This window comes from Lithobates pipiens, unplaced genomic scaffold (genome assembly GCF_037356315.1).
Source record: "Lithobates pipiens isolate NorthernLeopardFrog02 unplaced genomic scaffold, aLitPip1_a1.2 Scaffold_10, whole genome shotgun sequence".
In the NCBI taxonomy this organism is placed as follows: Eukaryota; Metazoa; Chordata; class Amphibia; order Anura; family Ranidae; genus Lithobates; species Lithobates pipiens.
Window position 1 is genome coordinate 75,850,067 of NW_027507686.1, and position 19,990 is coordinate 75,870,056.

General features: G+C 44.8%; 1 protein-coding gene across 2 annotated transcripts in view; it reads right to left on the minus strand.

Annotated features, from left to right (window-relative positions):
* LRP5 (LDL receptor related protein 5) overlaps positions 1-19,990 on the minus strand; it is a 287,294-nt gene that overhangs the window by 180,383 nt on the left and 86,921 nt on the right. For both annotated transcript variants that reach the window (XM_077455906.1, XM_077455902.1), the window contains exon 2: positions 16,816-17,209. In XM_077455906.1, the coding sequence (XP_077312032.1) occupies positions 16,816-17,209 (394 nt within the window). The remainder of the gene's footprint in view (positions 1-16,815; positions 17,210-19,990) is intronic.

Here is a 19,990-nt window from a genome sequence, read left to right on the forward strand (position 1 = left end):
AGTCCACTTCTGAAGGAGACTCCTCAAAGGGGTACCTCACAGCACTTTGGACACTCTCAGTCTTCATGCACAAATTTGGCAAAATAAGAGGGAGAAGGGAAAGCTTTTGCGGTGCAAGATGGCTTATGGGTGCCAAAGGGGAACCGCCCCCCCCCCCCCCACTGCAGCCACCGCTGCATCTCCCATCTTGAAAAATTCCCGCACAGATGTAAGAAGTGCGACAACCATCGCCTTTTCATGCACCACTGCAGTTCTAGAGAAATCATCCTCACTCCCTGACAGGACAGGGAGCGTGACCAACAATCCCACAAGGTGGGCCACGTCCGTGGCGGCAGAGCCAGATAAAGGATTGTTCGAGACAGAGGAGGTAGGGGAGGGCGGAGGTGCCATTTACTAGGCTATATGCCTAAGCACCACCACAAAAAACTCAGGAGGGGGCCACCAACTGAGACCCCTGCTGCCCGTGGCCGCACAGGGGATGTTGACCGAGGCCCAGCACAGGGGGCGCTGACCGAGGCCCCTCACAGCAGGCACAACCAAGGCCCCTCACAGGGGGCAAAGACTGAGGCCCCTCATAGAGGGCACAGACGGAGGCCTCTCACAGGGAACACCGACCGAGGTCCCTCACAGGGGGGCGCTGACTGATGGCCCACATAGGGGACACTGATCGAGGCCTCGCACAGGGGCATCTAAACCTATGACCACAAAATATACGCATGTACAGTGCAAAGATGTAGCTTTCTTTTTTCAGGCCTTTTTCCTTTATTTTCATATTGCTTAGGATTTCAGCGTAGCAGAAACAGGGGGCACAGGAAGTTAAAAGCTCAGTGGATTTTCTCCAGGTTAATATATATTTTAATGTACTTGCATTGTTTTTAAAGAGACAATCCATGTAAAATGTGTATTAAGACAGGTGCACTAAACAGTTTTCCCAGTTGTGTCCCTGTCAGTACGTTTTGACTTGCGATTGCTTCTACTTTAATTTGGTTTTAGATTCATTTTATTTAAAGTGATTGTGAAGTCTTTAAATAAGCCACCCCCACCACCACCTTATACTTACCTAAGAGCCATCGCAATCCAGCGCTGTGCATGAGAGCAGAGGCTATCCTGGCTCTGTCCTTTCACACTGGGCAGATCGATAGCAGCAGCTGTCAATCAAACTCTGATAAGAGAGTGAGCACGCCGGGGGGGGGGGGGGGGGGGGGGGCAGTTTAAGTTAATCAAAACAGTTGCACAATTTGTTAAAGTTGGCAAGACTAAGAAATTCCCATCAAATATCTATTGGTACCTTATGACTATGCAGAAAAAGGCCCATTTTTAGTCCCTGCGGCCTCTTCTACCTTTGCCAATTACTATTTATAGACATTATAAATTACTTAAAATTGACAGTATAATATCACATCCAATATAGTAGGAGAGAATGAGTAGTTGAAAGGGTGAAAAGACAAAGGTTAAAAGGTAATCACAGAACTAATGAAAGACTCATCCATTCATTAGTTCCTGTTTCCTTTTCTCTGATGTAAAAGCAAGGGGAGGGTTCTCAAATGTAAACACAAGTCTATGTTTATTGCCATCAATGGCTACATGAAGGGTATTTCTGGAGTGACGTTTACATATGTCACTCCAGAAATAGCCACACATCTGCTTGATGTTCTTTTTTCACAATGTGGCAGTAGGGATGTGATCAATATATACCAGAGACAAAGTTCAGAGTCCCTTTAAATGTGAAAATCCGTGTCAGATCGTGTATTTTGAAGCTACTGGCACTGGTCCTAACCTTACAAAAGGCATATTCTTCATGTAATCATTTTAGAGCCCAGGATAAAGGACCTGGTAGTTTGAAAACCTCACTAACAGCGGTTGAGCTTAAAATAGAGGCAGCTACGCACTGGCATATGTTCATCCCTCTGAGCCAAAATGCAATGTCAACAATCTCAGCAAGATGATGATCTTTCAAGCAACTATCTGAAGGGTTTATAGGACTGAGCAATTTAACCATTCCCCTTACAGGAATTCCACTTTGAGCAGTGAAATTACTTAACAAAATTGGAATTTGATTTTATTTGGCTGTATTGTAATTGTTCCTTAAAAAAAAAAAAAAAATTGAGACATTCTGACAATACAAAAAATTGACAATACAAAAATGTGAAAATGTTGTGTTGGCTATTACTCAATAAACACTTTGTCCAGTCTTTGCTAAGCCCTTTCACTGCCAGCAAATTGTTTTCCACTCTTCTTGCACATGTTAAAATGCAAATTTTAGGCCTGAAGATTACATCAAACATACATTTTTCGGAAAGCAGAGACCTTGTAGAATAAAATGGTGGCAGTTGAAAAATGTTATGTCCCGTGATATTTCTGCTACTGTTTTTCAAAGCAATGTTTTCAGTAAGAAATAAACTTAAAATACTTTTAATGCACAAACACAATATAATACCCACTGTTTTTTTTTAAATATAATAGATGATGTTGCATCAAGTAAATAGATACCAAAATAGCGGAAAAGTACAGTAGCCAAACTGACTATAGGCAGCAACACTTTAAAAGCCATTAAAGAGGAAGTAAACCCTGATGGGTTTACTTCCTCTTTGATTCCCTGTAAAGGTAAAGCATAATGGACTACTATGCATCGTATAGTAGTCCATTATGTGTCACTTACCTGACACAGGAGCCAGCGATGTCACCGCTGTCCCCTGTAGTTCCGAGCGTCCATCTTCTTGGTGGGTCTGGGAGCTGACACTCGCGGCATATCGCTGCGATCTGCGGCTTACCCAGTGCACCTGTGGTGGCTGTCTTCAGGTAAATATCTCCTAAACCGTATAGGTTTGGAGATATTTCTTGGACATACAGGTAAGCCTTGATCTAGGCTTACCTGTAGGTCAAAGTGGTTTGTAAGCATTTACAACCACTTTAAAGTTCATCAGATTAAAGTTAACTGTTAGACCCCTTTCACACTAAGACAGTTTTAAGATATTTTAGCGCTAGAAATAGCGCCTGTAAAGCACCAGAAAACTGCCTCCCATGGCGCTGAACGTGAAAGCCTCTGCGCTTTCACACTGGGGCAGTGCACTTGCGGGGCGTTAGAAAAAGTCCTGCAAACAGCATCTTTGGTACAATTTGGGAGAGCTGTATACAGCGCTCACAAAACGCCCTGCCCATTGCAATGAATGAGGCAGTGCTTCAGAAGCGCTACAACACGGGCATTTTTAACCCCTTCTTTGGGGTTAAAAGCGCCGCATCAACAGGGGTAAAGCAATGCTAAAACGAGTGGCACTTTACCACTAACATACAGGCAGCCCCAGTGTGAAATGGGTCTAAATGATGGCTCTGAAACTACTGCTCTTACCCCGGCGTGCGCAGTTATACATAAAGTGTGTGGTGCACATATGCTTGTATACCTGACGCATGGATTCATGGATTGGATTCATATGTGCATGTATATGTGGACAACTGGACAACAAGCTTTAAAAAAAAGTTTTTTTTTTTTTTGTTTTTTCCTTATTCTCTTTAAAAAAAACAAAAATCAAAAACACACAACTATATTGCTACACCAATGGGGACGTTAAGCTCACTTACAAGTGTACAGTATTGATAAGGCAACCTCACTGCCCTACAAATGACTTCTATGTAAAAATCAGCAGCTGGACGTAAAAATGTAAACAAGCTCTCGGGTAATATAGTGGCTGGGTGTTTGTTTACATGTTTACATTTACATTGCTTATATGTTTACATACTTGACCCTCACATTGGCAAGAAACCAGCTCAATCAGCTTCCATTTTTTATTTATTTTTGTCAAAACCTAAGAGCCCTTTCACACTCATGTTTTAGAGGTGCTTTTCGGTCGCTAGCAGGGTGTTTTTAACCCCCGCTAGCAGGTGAAAGAGGGTGAAAAGCACCCACAAAGCGGCGCTGCCCATTGATTTCAATGGGCATGGGTGCTTCAGGAGCAGTGTATACTTCATCTTTTGCATATGGGACAGGAAGTGAAAGGAAATCTAGGGATGTGGGGAAACTTAGCTTGTTCTGTTGTACTCGCCCTTAGCTCAACAGATATCTTGTGTGGTTATTGTTTTGTACATGTTTACTGTATTACATGTTTACCAGCCTCCAGAGTATCATTGCTAAATCTATTTTCATATTATGTATGTGCTTATTAAAAGATTTATACTTTTTTATATTTGTATCATACCTCATTAGCTATTTGCCCTATTTAAAGTCCCACTTTTTTTAAACTTGTGTCAGGTCACCTTGAGGCGAGGCGACAGGTGCACACCGTAGGGATGCGGAGTGCACCGCGAGGTTGTGGACCCTACGGCTGACTGCTGCAGACGGGGACAGATCCCACTGGGGATAGAGCGTGAGATTCCCTGGGGCGCGGAGTCTAAGAGCCAGCTGGTGTTCACCAGAGCTTCGAGTGGTGAAGATGGTCTTGGCTGCAACTGGCTCCAGGTCGCGACCCCCAGGGTCCCCCAGCTCACACCCACAGTAGGGAACAGGAGGATAGGGATGGTGAGGGACAAAGCCAAGGTCGGGGCCACAAGCAGAACAGAATAGTCGGGTACACGCCAATAGGTCAGGGTCACAGGCAAGCAGGGATGGTCAGAACACGCCAAGGTCGGTAACGGAAATCAGTAGCAGAGCACACGACAGGAAACAGGAAGCTAATACACAAAGGAATACACAATGGTTGATCAGCACTGAGCCCTGCAGTGCACAGGTTTATATAGGCTCCCTGATAGGGCCTGGGGTGGAGCCATGCTTAGAGGAGAGGTTATAAAAACCACCAGGTGGAAGTAGCTGGCTTCTTAGTCTGAAGACATGAGGGAAGGTAAGCAAACACAGGAAGATCACTGCATAACCATGACAGTACCCTCCCTCTTACGAGGCCTCCCCCTTCCCTGCCTGGGTCCAGGCTTAAAGGGAAACTCCAGATGGAACCTCCTTAACAGACAGGGAGCAAAGACCTCAGATGCAGTGATCCAAGACCTCTCCTCAGGACCCAACCCTTTCCAAAGTACGAGGTATTGAAGAATGCCTTTACGGAGCCGGGAATCCAAAACTTGACTAACCTCGTATTTTAGATTATCCTCAGAAACCAAAGCAGAGGTAGGGAGAGGACGAGAGGACTTGAGGACTAAAGGCTTTTTAGGAATGGGTAAGGGCATGAGAAGATCAGGAGTCTGAGCAGGGACCCCCTCACCCTTAAAGTTGAGTTGGGCATCCATCACAGGACCACCAAACTGGGCAGAGGTCAGTGGATCCCTGAGGTCAGGTTGGTTAGAGGGTGACATGTCGCAAGATTTAAGCTGGATAGCAGAAACACAAACAGAACCCTGAGAAAAAGATTGAAAACCCCTCTTGGCCGAATGAGGTATTCTATCCAAAGGATGGATTGAGCCTCTTAAATGGGTTTGAACGGACATAGTAGTAGTAGGGTGAGACTGGGTCACAGAAGGTCCTGAACAAGAAGCAGGAAGCTCATAGGGCATGGGCTGGACTGGCATAAGTGGTGTGGAGGCCGACTGATTAGTATTGTCAGATGTAGCGACCATCTCAATCGCATCACAAGGCATAGCGACTCTGGAACTTGCAGACAAGTTAGCCTGGCTGTGCGTCCAAGGGAGATTAGGGACAGGCAGAGGTAAATGGTTATGCGAACTGGAGCGAATGATCGACTCAGGTTCATAGGTGGGCTCCTCATCCAGAGTATCACATGACCCAGAGAGTGCACCAGTCCGACTATTGCAGGACGCGTCCCAGAGATCGCCATATACAGCAGGAAAAGCAGAAGATACTGGGGTGGTGGTAACGGGAAGTCTCTCCTTTGGGGTACCCTTGAGTAGACAGGAAGAGGAACAGGAGGAACCCCAAGCCAGGATCCGTCCAGCAGACCAGTCAACGTGTGGAGAATGGAGCCGAAACCAAGGAAGACCTAATATGATAGGAGATGAAGCCTTAGGTAAGACAAGGAAGGATATCCACTCCTGGTGGAGTGTCCCTACTGACATCTTAACAGGAATAGTCTGGAAGCGGATAGGACCCCCTGGGAGAACCATGCCATCAATCGCCAAGACCACCAATGGTGTTGTAAGGGGCAAAAGGGTAAGTCTCATGGAGGATGCAGTTTCCCAATCCATGAAATTGGCAGCGGCTCCGGAATCAAGATGTGCTGAGACCGAACGAGAGGAAGCACCGACATGAAGCAACACAGAAAGGAGAAGACGAGACGGTGAAGGTGATATTTCAGGGTCTAATACTCCACCTTCCAGATGTATTAGCCCTGAGCGTTTTTCCGGACGAAGAGAACAAGTGTCACGGAAATGACCTTTAGCCCCACAATAGAGGCATAGGCCCAGAGTTCTGCGCCTAGCGCGTTCTTCGGGAGATAACTTAGTCCAGCCCAACTGCATAGGTTCCTCGGTAGGCAGGGGGTGCTCCTCGAATCGAGGAGAAGGGACTGGGGACTCAGGATGCCTAAAGAACGGGGAGTGCTGGCGTCTTTTTTCCAGGGCCCTCTCCTGAAAGCGAATATCGATCTGGTTACACAAGGTGATGACACTGTCCAGATCAGCAGGAAGGGATCTTCCTGCTAATTCATCCTTCACTCTATCAGAGAGGCCATGTAAAAAGGTTGCAACTAGGGCCTCATTATTCCAGCTCAATTCAGCTGAGAGGATACGGAACTGAAGAGCATACTGTCCCACAGAAGCGGCCTCTTGACGGAGACTTAAAAGAGCGCTAGCCGCTGAGGAGACACGACCTGGTTCCTCGAAGATATTCCGAAAAAGTTTCAAGAAATCAGACAGGCTAGAAACCACTGGATCATTCAGTTCCCACAGAGGGGCGGCCCAAGCCAACGCCTCGCCGGACAGGAGGGATATGATATATGCGACTTTTGCCCGATCGGACAGGAAGTTTTGGGGCTGAAGTTCAAAATGAATTGTGCATTGGCTGAGGAAGCCCCTGCAGGCCTTGGAGTCCCCAGAGAAACGGGACGGAGCTGGCAGTACTAATGAATGCGTGGATGCGACTGGTGCAATAGGTGCAGTCGCAGATAGTGGTTGAGGTTGTTGAACTGGGGGTCCTAATGAGGCCTGAACCTGTTCAAAACGGGATGCCAAATCCTGAAGGAATTGCATCACCTGCGTCTGATGCGATTCTTGGGTCTCAAGTCGCCGAACTAAGCTCTGCAATGGATCATCTGCAGGAAGCGGCACGTCAGCTGGGTCCATGGCTGATCAAACTGTCAGGTCACCTTGAGGCGAGGTGACAGGTGCACACCGTAGGGATGCAGAGTGCACCGCGAGGTTGTGGACCCTACGGCTGACTGCTGCAGACGGGGACAGATCCCACTGGGGATAGAGCGTGAGATTCCCTGGGGCGAGGAGTCTAAGAGCCAGCTGGTGTTCACCAGAGCTTCGAGTGGTGAAGATGGTCTTGGCTGCAACTGGCTCCAGGTCGCGACCCCCAGCTCACACCCACAGTAGGGAACAGGAGGATAGGGATGGTGAGGGACAAAGCCAAGGTCGGGGCCACAAGCAGAACAGAATAGTCGGGTACACGCCAATAGGTCAGGGTCACAGGCAAGCAGGGATGGTCAGAACACACCAAGGTCGGTAACGGAAATCAGTAGCAGAGCACACGACAGGAAACAGGAAGCTAATACACAAAGGAATACACAATGGTTGATCAGCACTGAGCCCTGCAGTGCACAGGTTTATATAGGCTCCCTGATAGGGCCTGGGGTGGAGCCATGCTTAGAGGAGAGGTTATAAAAACCACCAGGTGGAAGTAGCTGGCTTCTTAGTCTGAAGACATGAGGGAAGGTAAGCAAACACAGGAAGATCACTGCATAACCATGACAACTTGTTTTTCTTTTTCTTTTTTTTTTCTTTTTTTTAGCTCTATGGTGCATGTAAAGCGCCTCAGTGTGAAAGGGGTCTAAAGTAGAACTATAGGCAAGGATTTTTTTTTTCATTTTGAATAGAATAAGGGAGGATTATAACCCTTGCATGGCTTATGTTTGCCATCTTTGTCCCATTGGGGAGATTTCCTTTCACTTCCTGTCCCAAATACAAAAGAGAAAGGGACACAATCCCTGTAGAATAAGAGAATTTCTTGGGGACTCCCAGATCACCAGAACTAGTGTCCCTATTGAAAGATTTCCCCTATATTACTTTTCTGGGGACAACTCAACATTTAGGATTTTCTTTTAATTTCACTTTCAATGATAAATGGTAACCAGAACAAAAGAGGGTGAATCTCCCTTAAAAGGACACAGACAGTAATAAAAACTGTCAGGAGTTCTAATCCACCTCCCCTCTATCCGAAACAACAAAAAAGTTTTGCCTTAATCTCCCTGGCGGTTTTTCAGAGTGTGGCTCGGGGTTAAATTTCAGTACCATTAGCGGTAACCCCAAGCCACACTCGGAATTGCATTGCAGGATCCTGGTGCAGGTTACTTTCCTTGTCCCCAGGATCCTGCGATGTCCCCCGCTGTGTCTGCGGGCTGTGTCCTCCGCCCGATGCCTCTGTGTGCCGTGTCCCTTTCCCTGTGAGTGTCGCAACGCATGGGGCGGAGTCCGGCGGCAAAGTAAAAAAACAGAAAATTCATTAACACATACAGTACACTGTAATCTTACAGATTACATTACTGTATGAAATCATTTCACATCCCTTTTGTCCCTAGTGTTTTGTCCAGTGCCCTGCATGCAGTTTTATATTATATATACTGTTCTTTCTGCCTGGAAACTTGAGATTGTCCATAGCAACCAAAAAAAGTGCCCTTTTAAATCAAAAGTGGTTTTAGACCAGCTAGAAAACAGTGATAATAAATTAGAATCGCTTGCAGAATTGAGCGATAGTGAATCGTGGGGAAATTCATTTTATTATTACATTATTATTTTTTTATGATTATTTATAGTTATTTATTATATTATAATTTATGATTTTGTGTTTCAAATCTTCTAGACTCTTGTTTGGACCGATTTAAGGGTGTTATTGCTAAGATTTACAGGCCTACAATATAAAACGCCAAATTTCTATGCAAAACAATTGTACCGGTTTGAGACACAAAAATCTGACATAATCATACCGCCAGGGAGGTTAAGGCCCCTTTCACACTTGTGCCAATTTTTCTGCAACTTTGGACATCAAAGTCTCATGACAAGTCATACCCCATGATTCCCAATAATAACCATTCATATCTGTGCGACTTCACACAGATTTCAAAGCAGGCCCTTTATTACTTTAGACTGACTTTGATGCAAGTTGAGGTCCATAGACCTCAAGTTTACACAGGCATTCCCTGAAATTGCGTCAAAATCGCATGACTTTCAAGTCGCGGCAGTGTCAAAAAGGGCCTTACTTATACTTTAATTGAACAAGTTGAAATTAGAAGCGGATTGGCTACTGTGCAGAGCTGTACCAGATTTTGGTACATTTGGTAGAAATCATCCCCATTGCGTTGAAAATAGCAAGTCTAGGACGGGAAGATCTCTGCTGGTGCTGGAGAGATGCAATTACATTTTGAGCTGCAGAAACAGATCCTATTATTCAAAACATGACAGCCAAACCAACTCGAATTCTGTAAAGAAATGTAAACTGGAGCAGACTTTCTGGGTACAGGAATTTCTATACATCAAGTTCATTAGAAATGTCAACTATAAATATCCTAACCTTCACTGTCTGTGGCAACAGCTATTACACTAAATGGCATGCAATCTTTCAGAGCATTCGGGAGTCCAAGCTGTGAGTTTTCTGTAGGGACACATTCGTTTCTCAGTTTTACAGCATACAAAGTCTTATTAGGTGGCCTGTTCACACCGTCATAAATAGGCATTTAAATCTTTCTAAATGACAAATTTCATGTTGTGAAATGTAATATACAACCTTCATAGCTGCAACTTCTATTAAAAAAAAGTATTCAAGTCTTTATTTAAATGGCAGGTCCACTAGAATAGCTCTTATTAATCTCAAGGTAAAGACTTTCATGGTCTCTGGGGTGGACAGTACTAATGCCAAGTTCTTCAACAGGCAAAGTCCACAAAAAAGTTCAGATTTTAAAGATGAACCGAGTATGGCAAAAAACTATTTTACACAAGGGCTCTTGCACATAGCCATACAGAGGTGCCCAGAAGCTGGCACTGGCATTTACATGCACATGTGTATTTTTCAAAACGTTTTACATATAGAAAAATACACATGGTTACACAGGTGTAGCCATGCACAGCTTTTTATTTTTTTCGTAATGCATGTCACTGGGCACACTGGGCATCTGTGGCTCCCAGGTACCACAACAGGTGAATTTTACCCTGTACAGACGTATGCCCTAATGTAGGGCCGTGTGCAAAATCTCTTACCGTGCAAATGTACAAAACTTGTTTTTATTAATTTCAGGTACTTATATAACACCGTCAATTTACGCAGCACTTTATACATATATATTATACATTCACATCAGTCTCTGCCCTCAAGGAGCTTACAACATAAGGTCCCAAACTCCCATTCATACATACAGGGGATATAGAAAGTCTACACACCCCTGTTAAAATGTCAGGTTTCTGTGATGTAAAAAAATGAGACAAAGATAAATCATTGCATAACTTTTTTCACCTTTAATGTGACCTATAAACTGTACAATTCAGTTGAACAACAAACTGAAATCTTTTAGGTGGAGGGAAATAAAATAAAAAAATAATAATAATATGGTTGCATAAGTGTGCACACCCTTACACCAATACTTTGTTGAAGCACCTTTTGATTTTATTACAGCACACAGTCTATTTGGGTATAAGTCTATCAGCATGGCACATCTTCAGTTGGCAATATTTGGCCAAACACTACAAATCTGATTGTGAGGGCATCTCCTGTGCAGAGCCCTCTTCAGATCACCCCAACGATTTTCAATGGGATTTAGGTCTGAGCTCTGGCTGGGCCATTCCAAAACGTTAGTCTTCTTCTGGGGAAGACATTACTTTGTTGATTTGGATGTATGCTTTAGGTCGTCATGCTGAAAGATGAAGTTCCTCTTCATGTTCAGCTTTCTAGCAGAAGCCTGAAGGCTTTGTGCCAATATTGACTGGTATTTGGAACTGTTTATAATTCCCTCTACCTTGACTAAGGCCCATGTTCCAGCTGAAGAAAAACACCCCCAAAGCACGATGCCGCCACCAACATGCTTCATGGTGGGTAAGGTGTTCCTTTGGTGATGTGCAGTGTTGTTTTTGCGGCAAACATATCTTTTGGAATTATGGCCAAAAAGTTCAACCTTAGGCCGCGTACACACGGGCGGACTGTTCGCCCAACTTTGTCCGCTGAACAGTGTTTGGGCGGACAGTCCGCTCGTGTGTGGGCTTTCAGCGGACAGTTTCAGCGGACAGTTTGACGAACAAGGTTTTTCGGAATTTCCGAAAAACTGTCCGCTGAAACCTTGTTTCAGCGAACAGTCCGCTCGTGTGTAGGCTTGTTCGTCAAACTAAGTTCCGCGCATGCTCAGAAAGGATTTACACGCCGAAAGTTATAATGCAGTGTATAGGACGTCGTATTTTTCGTCCCGTCGTACGTGCCGTTCACGTCATCGCGCACGGTTTCAGCAAACTGTTCGTCCGTCGTGTGTGGCCATGTCCGTCCATGCTAAGTTTGAGCGGACTGTTTGCCGAAACTGTTTGACGGACAAAGTTGGGCGAACAGTCCCCGCGTGTGTACGCGGCCTCAGTTTCATCAGACCATAACACATTTCCCCACATGCCAGGCTTGAGTGTTTTTCTTAGTAAGAAAAGGCTTTCGTCTTGCCACTCTACCCCACAGCCCAGACATAAGAAGAATACGGGAGATTGTTGTCACATGTACCACACAGCCAACACTTGACAGATATTCCTGCAGCTCCTTTAGGCTGCATTCACACCTGAGCGTTTTAAAGTTGCGCGTTTTTTACCGCAGTGTTACCACGATTTTACTGCGTTTTTGTAAAAGGCAGAAAAACACCTTTGCCCCAAAGAAGCTCATGTTCTTTTTTGAGCTTAGGATGTTTTTGAGGCATTTTGCTTCAGGTGACAAAACGCTTAGATGTAAACAGGTGCCATTAAAATGAATGGGATTTTGCTTGTTGGGTGTTTTTCAGGCGTTTTATGATCTGAAAACGCACAGGTGTGAATGCAGCCTTAATGTTGCTCTAGGCCTATTGGCAGCCTCCCTGACCAGTTTTCTTCTCATCTTTTCATCCAATTTGGAGGGACATCCAGTAATGTCACTGTTGTGCCATAATTTTTCCACTTGATGACCGTCTTCACTGTGTTCCATGGTATATCTAACGCCTTGAAAATTCTTTTGTACCCTTCTCCTGACTAATACTTTTAACAATGAGATCCATCTGATGCTTTGGAAGCTCTCTGCGGACCACGGCTTTTGCTGTAGGATGCGACTAAGAAAATGTCAGGAAAGACCTACTAGAACAGCTGAACTTTAAATGATGGCTGGTGTGTACTGACTCCTATTTAACATGAGTCTGCATGTGATTGCTTAATTCTGAACACAACTGCACCCCAAGTTATAAAAGGTGTGCACACTTATGCAACCATATTATTATTTTTTTATTTCTACCCCCCCCCCCCCCCAAAAGATTTCAGTTGGTTTTTCAATTGAGGCGAACAGTTTATAAGTCACATTAAAGGTGGAAAAAGTTCTGATATGATTTATCTTTGTGTTTAATTTTTTTACATCACAGAAACCTGACATTTTAACAGGGGTGTGTAGACTTGTTATATCCACTGTACATATACTAGGGTTGATTTAGACAGGAGCCAATTAACATGAAATTAGCATGTCTTTGGAGTGTGGGAGGAAACTGGAGTACCTAGAGGAAACCCACGCAGGCACAGGGGGACATGCAAACACCAGGCAGGTAGCGCCATGGTTGGGATTGAATTTTTGGCCATATTTCAGCTTTAAGCTGGCCACAACCATCTTTGTTACGAATGCAGCAACATAGACAGTGCTACCATAAATCCCGGACTTTCCAGCATTTCACAGATAAAGTACCACTTTGACAAGTAGCAGATTTTGGGGGACATTTTTCAAAACTGGAGCAGCTGTGCAACCAACCAACTCAGTTTGTTCAGTTAAGCTTTGAAAAATAAAAAACGGTGATTTGTTGCAATGCAAAGTTGCTCCAGATTCTGTCTGCTCTCGATTTGATAAATTCTCCCCCTTGTGTCCAGCTGCACAAAACAAAAGCTTTATACTTGCAGAGCATCAGATCCCCTCTGTAGGCCAGCATAGCTTGGTGCTTCCTAAGAATTGAGAAATGCAGTGAAGACAACCATGAAGACCGTTCTCTAAACCAGTAGTTTTCAACCTCAGTCCTCAAGTACCCCCAACGGCCATGTTTTCAGGGTTTCCTTTACACAGCTGCTTTAAATCAATATAAATAACATGGTATCAATAAGAGCTATTTTATCTAAAGGAAGTTCCCAAAGCATGGCCTGTTGGGGGTACTTGAGGACTGAGGTTGAGAACCACTGCTCTAAACAGTGCAAACCGCTCTCTAAACAGGAAAATACCACCAGTAGCTTAATCAGGCCCACAAAATTCAAGGCCTGATTGGACCGGCCATGGGAAAGGCTGAACTTTGATCTCTTCTTTACTTCTAGGGTTAAAAATTGCAATTTTACAGAAACCCCAGCCGTACAAATACCCTTCCAAGGCTTTTCCTGGTGTTTTACTACACATACGTGTGAAATATGCGTCCTGGTATTTCTCTCACAAAGAGTAACTGTACTTTAAAAACACACTAGATTTCCTATTATAGCCAGAGATATTCAACAACTCCACAAATATAATCTATACACTTGGGTCTTCGGCTCCAACCACAACCAGGGCACTCCCTGCATGGAGTTTGCATGCATTCCCTGTGCTCCTGTGGGTTTCCTTCCGGATACTCTGGTTTCCTCCCACACTCCAAAAACATATTAAGTTATTTGGCTCCTGTCTAAATTAACCAGAGTGTGTGTGCGTGATAAAGAACTGATGTGAATGTACATTATGTAAAGTGCTGCAAAAATTGTTGTAGCTATATAAATACTTGTAATAATAATATTACCAAGCCCAGGTAAGAATATAAACTGCTTTGTTTATATTTAGCATGTCTGCAGTCTCCACAGTAACTACAGAAATGGAGTAAGATCATCAAGGAAGTGATCTACTTTAGGGGTAGGCAACCTTTGAGAGGTGGAGATCTACCTGAGTAACACAAATGTTTACCGGGGTTGGGCATCCTTTTTTTGTAAGAAATTAACTAGCAAGATCTAAGTAAATAGTAAGGAAAAATATAATAAAATAAATGTCACAGTAAAAATATAAACTGAGCCTAGCTTAAAAGTGGACAGTCTCAGAGGGGAAGTGGGTGGTGTGTGGACAGTCTGAGAAAGAGCAGTGTCAGTAGGCCAGTGGATAGCGTGACGACAGTGTATGGCATGTGGACGGTGTCAGTAGGACAGTAGATAGCGTGAGGACATTGTCAGTAGGCCAGTGGATAGCGTGAGGACAGTGTCAGTAGGCCAGTGGATAGCATGAGGACAGTGTCAGTAGGGCAGTGGATGGCATGTGGACAGTGTCAGTAGGGTAGTGGATGCCGTGTAGACAGTCTCAGGAAGGTCAGTGTCAGTAGGCCAGTGGATAGCATGAGGACAGTGTCAGTAGGCCAGTGGATAGTGTGAGGACAGTGTCAGTAGGCCAGCAGATAGTGTGAGGACAGTGTGAGAAGGCCAGTGGATGGCGTGAGGACAGTGTGAGTAGGCCAGTGGATAGCGTGCGGACGGTGTCAGTAGGGCAGTGGATAGCATGAGCACAGTGTCAGTAGGGCAGTGGATAGCATGAGGACAGTGTCAGTAGGGCAGTGGATAGCGTGAGGATAGTGTCAGTAGGATAGCGTGAGGACAGTGTCAGTAGGCCAGTGGATAGCATGCGGATGGTGTCAGTAGGGCAGTGAATAGCATGAGGACAGTGTCAGTAGGACAGTGGATGGCATGTGGACAGTGTCAGTAGGGCAGTGGATGGCATGTGGATGGTGTCAGTAGGGCAGTGGACGGCATGTGGACAGTGTCAGTAGTGCAGTGAATGGCTTGTGGACGGTGTCAGTAGGGCAGCGGATGGCATGTGGACAGTGTCAGTAGGGCAGTGGATGGCGTCAGTAGGGCAGTGGATGGCATGTGGACGGTGTCAATAGGGCAGTGGATGGCATGTGGACGGTGTCAATAAGACAGTGGATGGCATGTGGACACTGTCAGTAGTGCAGTGGATGGCATAAGAGGCAGCACAGTGGTGTAGTGGGTAGCACTCTTGCCTAGCAGTAAAAAGGGTCGCTGGTTTGAATCCCAACTACGACACTACCTGCCTGGAGTTTTCATGTTCTCACTGTGCCTGCTGGGGTTTCATCCCACACTCCAAAGATATGTTGGTAGGTTAATTGGCTTCTGTCCAAAATTGGCCCTAGTATATGAATGTGGGGACCTTGGATTGTGGGCTCCTCAAATGTAGGGACCGATGTGAGTGTGCAATGTACAAGGGATAGGGACAATTTGTAGACACACACTCACTCTGGATGGACTGGTGTCTTTATTTTACCATACTAACTATGCATATGTAACTATGATGTTTAATGATGTGTAATGTAACTATGATGTGGACAGTGTCAGTAGTGCAGTGGTTGGCATGTGGACAGTGTAAGTAGGCCAGTGGATAGCATGAGAACAGTGTCAGTAGGGCAGTGGATGGCATGTGGACAGTGTCAGTAGACCAGTGTATAGAGTCAGGACAGTGTCAGTAGGCCAGTGGATGGCATGTGGATGGTGTACTTAGGGCACAGGATGGTGTAAATGTGCCCTTACTGCCTTGAGCCCCCTTAAAATGGTAACCCAGTTCAGAGTTTTAAACATCATTATGCCCAGTTCAGTCTGACACAAAGAAGTAGAATAGTAGACTACAGCACAGAGAACGTCTCCCTTTCTTGCAGCCGACACAGGCAACGCTCCTCATAATTCCCAGCAGCGATGAGGCAGAGTGCAGTTGATATCACTTCGCCTCATCCTGCAGATAGAACTACAGAGGAGGTATCTGTGGGCGCTTGTTCCTACAGGAATCAGAGAATGAAAAATCTGAAATTAACCTCTGACTCGTAGCTCTCAATGGAGCACAAGTACAGTAACATCACCTCACTTGTAGTTGTAGTCCATTGATAGTTGCTCCTCCAGCTCCATAATTGAAAGTCCATACCGAGGTATGGGCCTATAGCTTCAGGAATACACTGCAGGAGCCAAAGCAGTGCATGCGCGATCCACTGATCGCAGTTGCAATGCTTTGCAGGCAATTTTTAAAAAAAGTCAGTTTTTTGTTTTCTGAAAACAATACAGGTGCATTTTTTAAAGGAAGCTTTCAAATGCACAGCGGAAGGTCAGTTTATCTGTCCAGGGCTTCAGATTTTAACCCAGTCATCGTCTTAATTTACTTGTTCAACCTAATCTCTTTTGGCACTTTTTGGCACTCTGATGATCCGGATACTTTTTTGTTTACCTACAGGAGAGATATTACGAAACATAAAAACTGTATGTTTTTCACGTATCCAAGTCATTACGAAGATGTTTCTCACAGCAACCAGTCAGATTCAATGCCAGCTTGAGAGAGAGAGAGAGAGAAGGCTACACAGTACAGATTCAAAAAGCAGATCCAAACACCCCATATGTGCCTCTTGAATCTGGCTGGGATGCTAGGTAAAGCTGTACACACTTTACAGAAAGAGTATGCAGGAAAAAAAAAATTACCCATGAGCAGGATCCAAGGCTATGGCTCTCGGCTGATCCAGATCTTGCCAAAAGAGGACTTTTCTATATGTGCCATTGAGGTTAGCAACTTCTATCCGGTTGGTTTCAGAGTCCGTCCAATAAAGTTTCTTGCCAATCCAGTCGCAAGCCAGACCATCTGGGGACACCAAGCCAGAGATGATAACATGTTGCAAACTCTTGCTCTGATTATATGAGATTCCCTTTATCGACTCTTCACTGACATCTGTCCAATAAACGAGGCCTTGAGAGTAAAAAAAGTCCACAGCAGCTGCGTCTTCCAAGCCACTTACCACTACTGTGGAATCCAATTTTGTGCCCCCAGCATCCACTAATCTGACATCTCGACGGTTAGCAAACAACAATAATGGAGATGCTGAAAAGATAAAGAACAAAAACATATCAGATTTGTTAGCCATTAAATTAAAGGCTGCTCTAAACCCAATCACTAAAATCATCTATAAACATTAAAAAGTTAATGTCATTTCAAAAGTTTTTTTCAACTTTTATAAAAATGCAGCGTTTGTTATAATAATATATGGTGATCCTGTCATGACAGTAATGTTTAGGCACTGCCCGCTGGGGTGACAACAGTCTTCCATTGTTTGTCTGTGGTTCCTTATGTTACATGTTCCCCTGGCAGGGACTACAAGCAGCAGTGCTGACACACATTGTGCAGGCATGGTTCACCATCTGTATTGGAAAACTGGCCCAGGAAGTGGCTGTGCCCTGGACCGGCTCTATCATGCCGGTACCACTCAGTATGTCCAGCCTCAGACTTTGACAGGCTGCCTGCAGCAGGGCTGGTCGCTGCTGGGTGGGACTCACTGCAACTGGACGGCTCCATGTGGAAGGGGCTTGATTCAGGTTATATCGGTTTTAACATCTGTCTTTAGATCAGTTAAATTGAAGGCTCCTTCACACGGACGTGTCCATGTACAGAGCCTGCTCTGCTCAGCGGGGGATCGCTCCGCCGATCCCCACTGAGCAGGAAGATGACAGGCCCATCTCTGCACACTGCACAGGGACGGACCTGTCAGAGTACCGCTCTCCCCTATGGGGGATCAAAGGACGACGGACCGCAGAGTCTGTCGTCACCTGATCCGATCCTCAGACGGATGGAAAAGTAGGTTTTTCCTCCGTCACACTTTTTTTGGATCGGAGCGGGTCGGGTGTCAGCGGACATGTCACCGCTGGCATCCGACATTCCATAGAGGTCTATGGAGAGTCCGTTCAGGTCCACCTAAAAAACTGACAGGCGGACCTGAATGGATCGTTCGTGTGAAAGAGGCCTTACTTTATGTCAGTTTACATCAATTTGTGTCCATAAAAATAGAAAAGAAAGCAAACCTTTTCCATTATTTTCTGCAGACAAACAGACTTGGAATTGGATGTAACGGACATATGTCTGTTTACATCTGTCCCCCCATAGACATGTGTAGTGTTGTGCCATAGGAAGTCCTGATAATAGACAGACAAATACACAGAGGGTGCCGTAAATCAGGGGAGATCTGGGTATGCTCAGTGACATCATTCTAAAGAACAAAAAGGATTATAACAATACTAAGCAAGTAAGGAGATATCTACAAGCAGTGTTCATTAGGGATTTTATGCTGATCTACATGGGACAAAGTTGTGGGGGAGAGTTTACAACCAACATTTTTTACCCCAACATTTCATATTCCTGATATGTGCCTGATACTGTCCAATGTACTTATATAAAGAAAAGTATCCTGTCATTCTTGTGTTTCCTTTGTGTAAAATCCTTGGTTTTCCTGTCAGTCCTTCTGCTTTCCTGTTAAAAACTGACTGCACTAAGCAGGAGAGCACACCGTGTTCTATTCTCTAGCTGTGCTGGGATCTCAGCCTGCTCTCCTTCAATGATCAGACCTGTCCTGACACGCCACCCATCTGCCCTTACTCAAGATGGCCACTGCCAGAAATGCTAGGGGGTGCTTTTCAAAGTGATTCCTCAGTTTGCTTTGAATATTAAAAATAAATTAAAATGTCTTTGGTTTGTGCTGCTCAGATGCAATGTACCTTCTGCATTAAAGTGGTTGTAAACCCTTACAATCAACTTTTTACTACATGTAAGCCTATAATAAGGCTTACCTGTAGCTACCCCGGATATCTCCAAAACCATGCAGTTCCCTGTATTTGCATGTCCGACGTCATCGGCACATGTGCACTGAAGCAATGGGATGTTCCTAGTTTCAAAGCAAATTTGCAAAGCCCTGATCTACCACCCTCTATAGTTTATAGCCAGCTGACCAATCACTACCTTTACAATTCAGTCATAAACCCTTTAGGCACACTAAACTCTATCGTACACATGGTGTATGCAACTAAGCAAAGAAGCAAGTGGACAGGTGAAAATGAAAATGGATAATTTTTTAACCACTTACGGACTGGACTGCCACACACCAATATACGTCCTAACTTTGAAGAGGAATATCGTTGTTATGGCAGCAGCTAGCTGACATAACCCTGGTATCATCTTCTTCAGCCGGGGGTCAGCTTTCCGATAATAATGGTCTCTGCAGCGGATTCGCTGCTAGATAACTTTTATCGGCGGCGGGAGAGGGCCCCCCCTCTCGCTACACTCTGGTGCCCTCCGCCACTTACCGGAGCCGTTGGCAGCAGTGGAGGCTATGAAGTCCTTCTGCTGGCTGAGTATGGAGACAAGTGAGGGCCTCCACCCATACCATCGCAGGCCCGAGGCGACATCAAAACGACACTTTTGACCATAGCTCTTAAAGGGTCTTTTTTTTTTTTTTTTTAATTACAAATTTTTGCTTTTATTGCATTTTAGTGTAAATATGAGCTCTGAGATCTTTTTGACCCCAGATCTCATATTTAAGAGGTCTTGACAAGGGATGTTTACATTCCTTGTAATAGGAATAAAAGTGACACTTTTTTTTTTTTTTTTAAAAGAACAGTGTTAAAGCAAAAAATAAAAGGTAAAAAGGTAAAATCGTTTTCATATGCAGGCGCTACTCACGTATGCGTTCGCTTCTGCACGCGAACTCGCCCCGCCACACCGAGTGTGCAGAAGCAAACGCATACTTGAAGTAGCGCCTGCATATGAAAACGGTGTTCAGACCACGCATGTGAGGTATCGTCCCGTTCAGTAGTGCGAGAACAATAGTTCTAGACC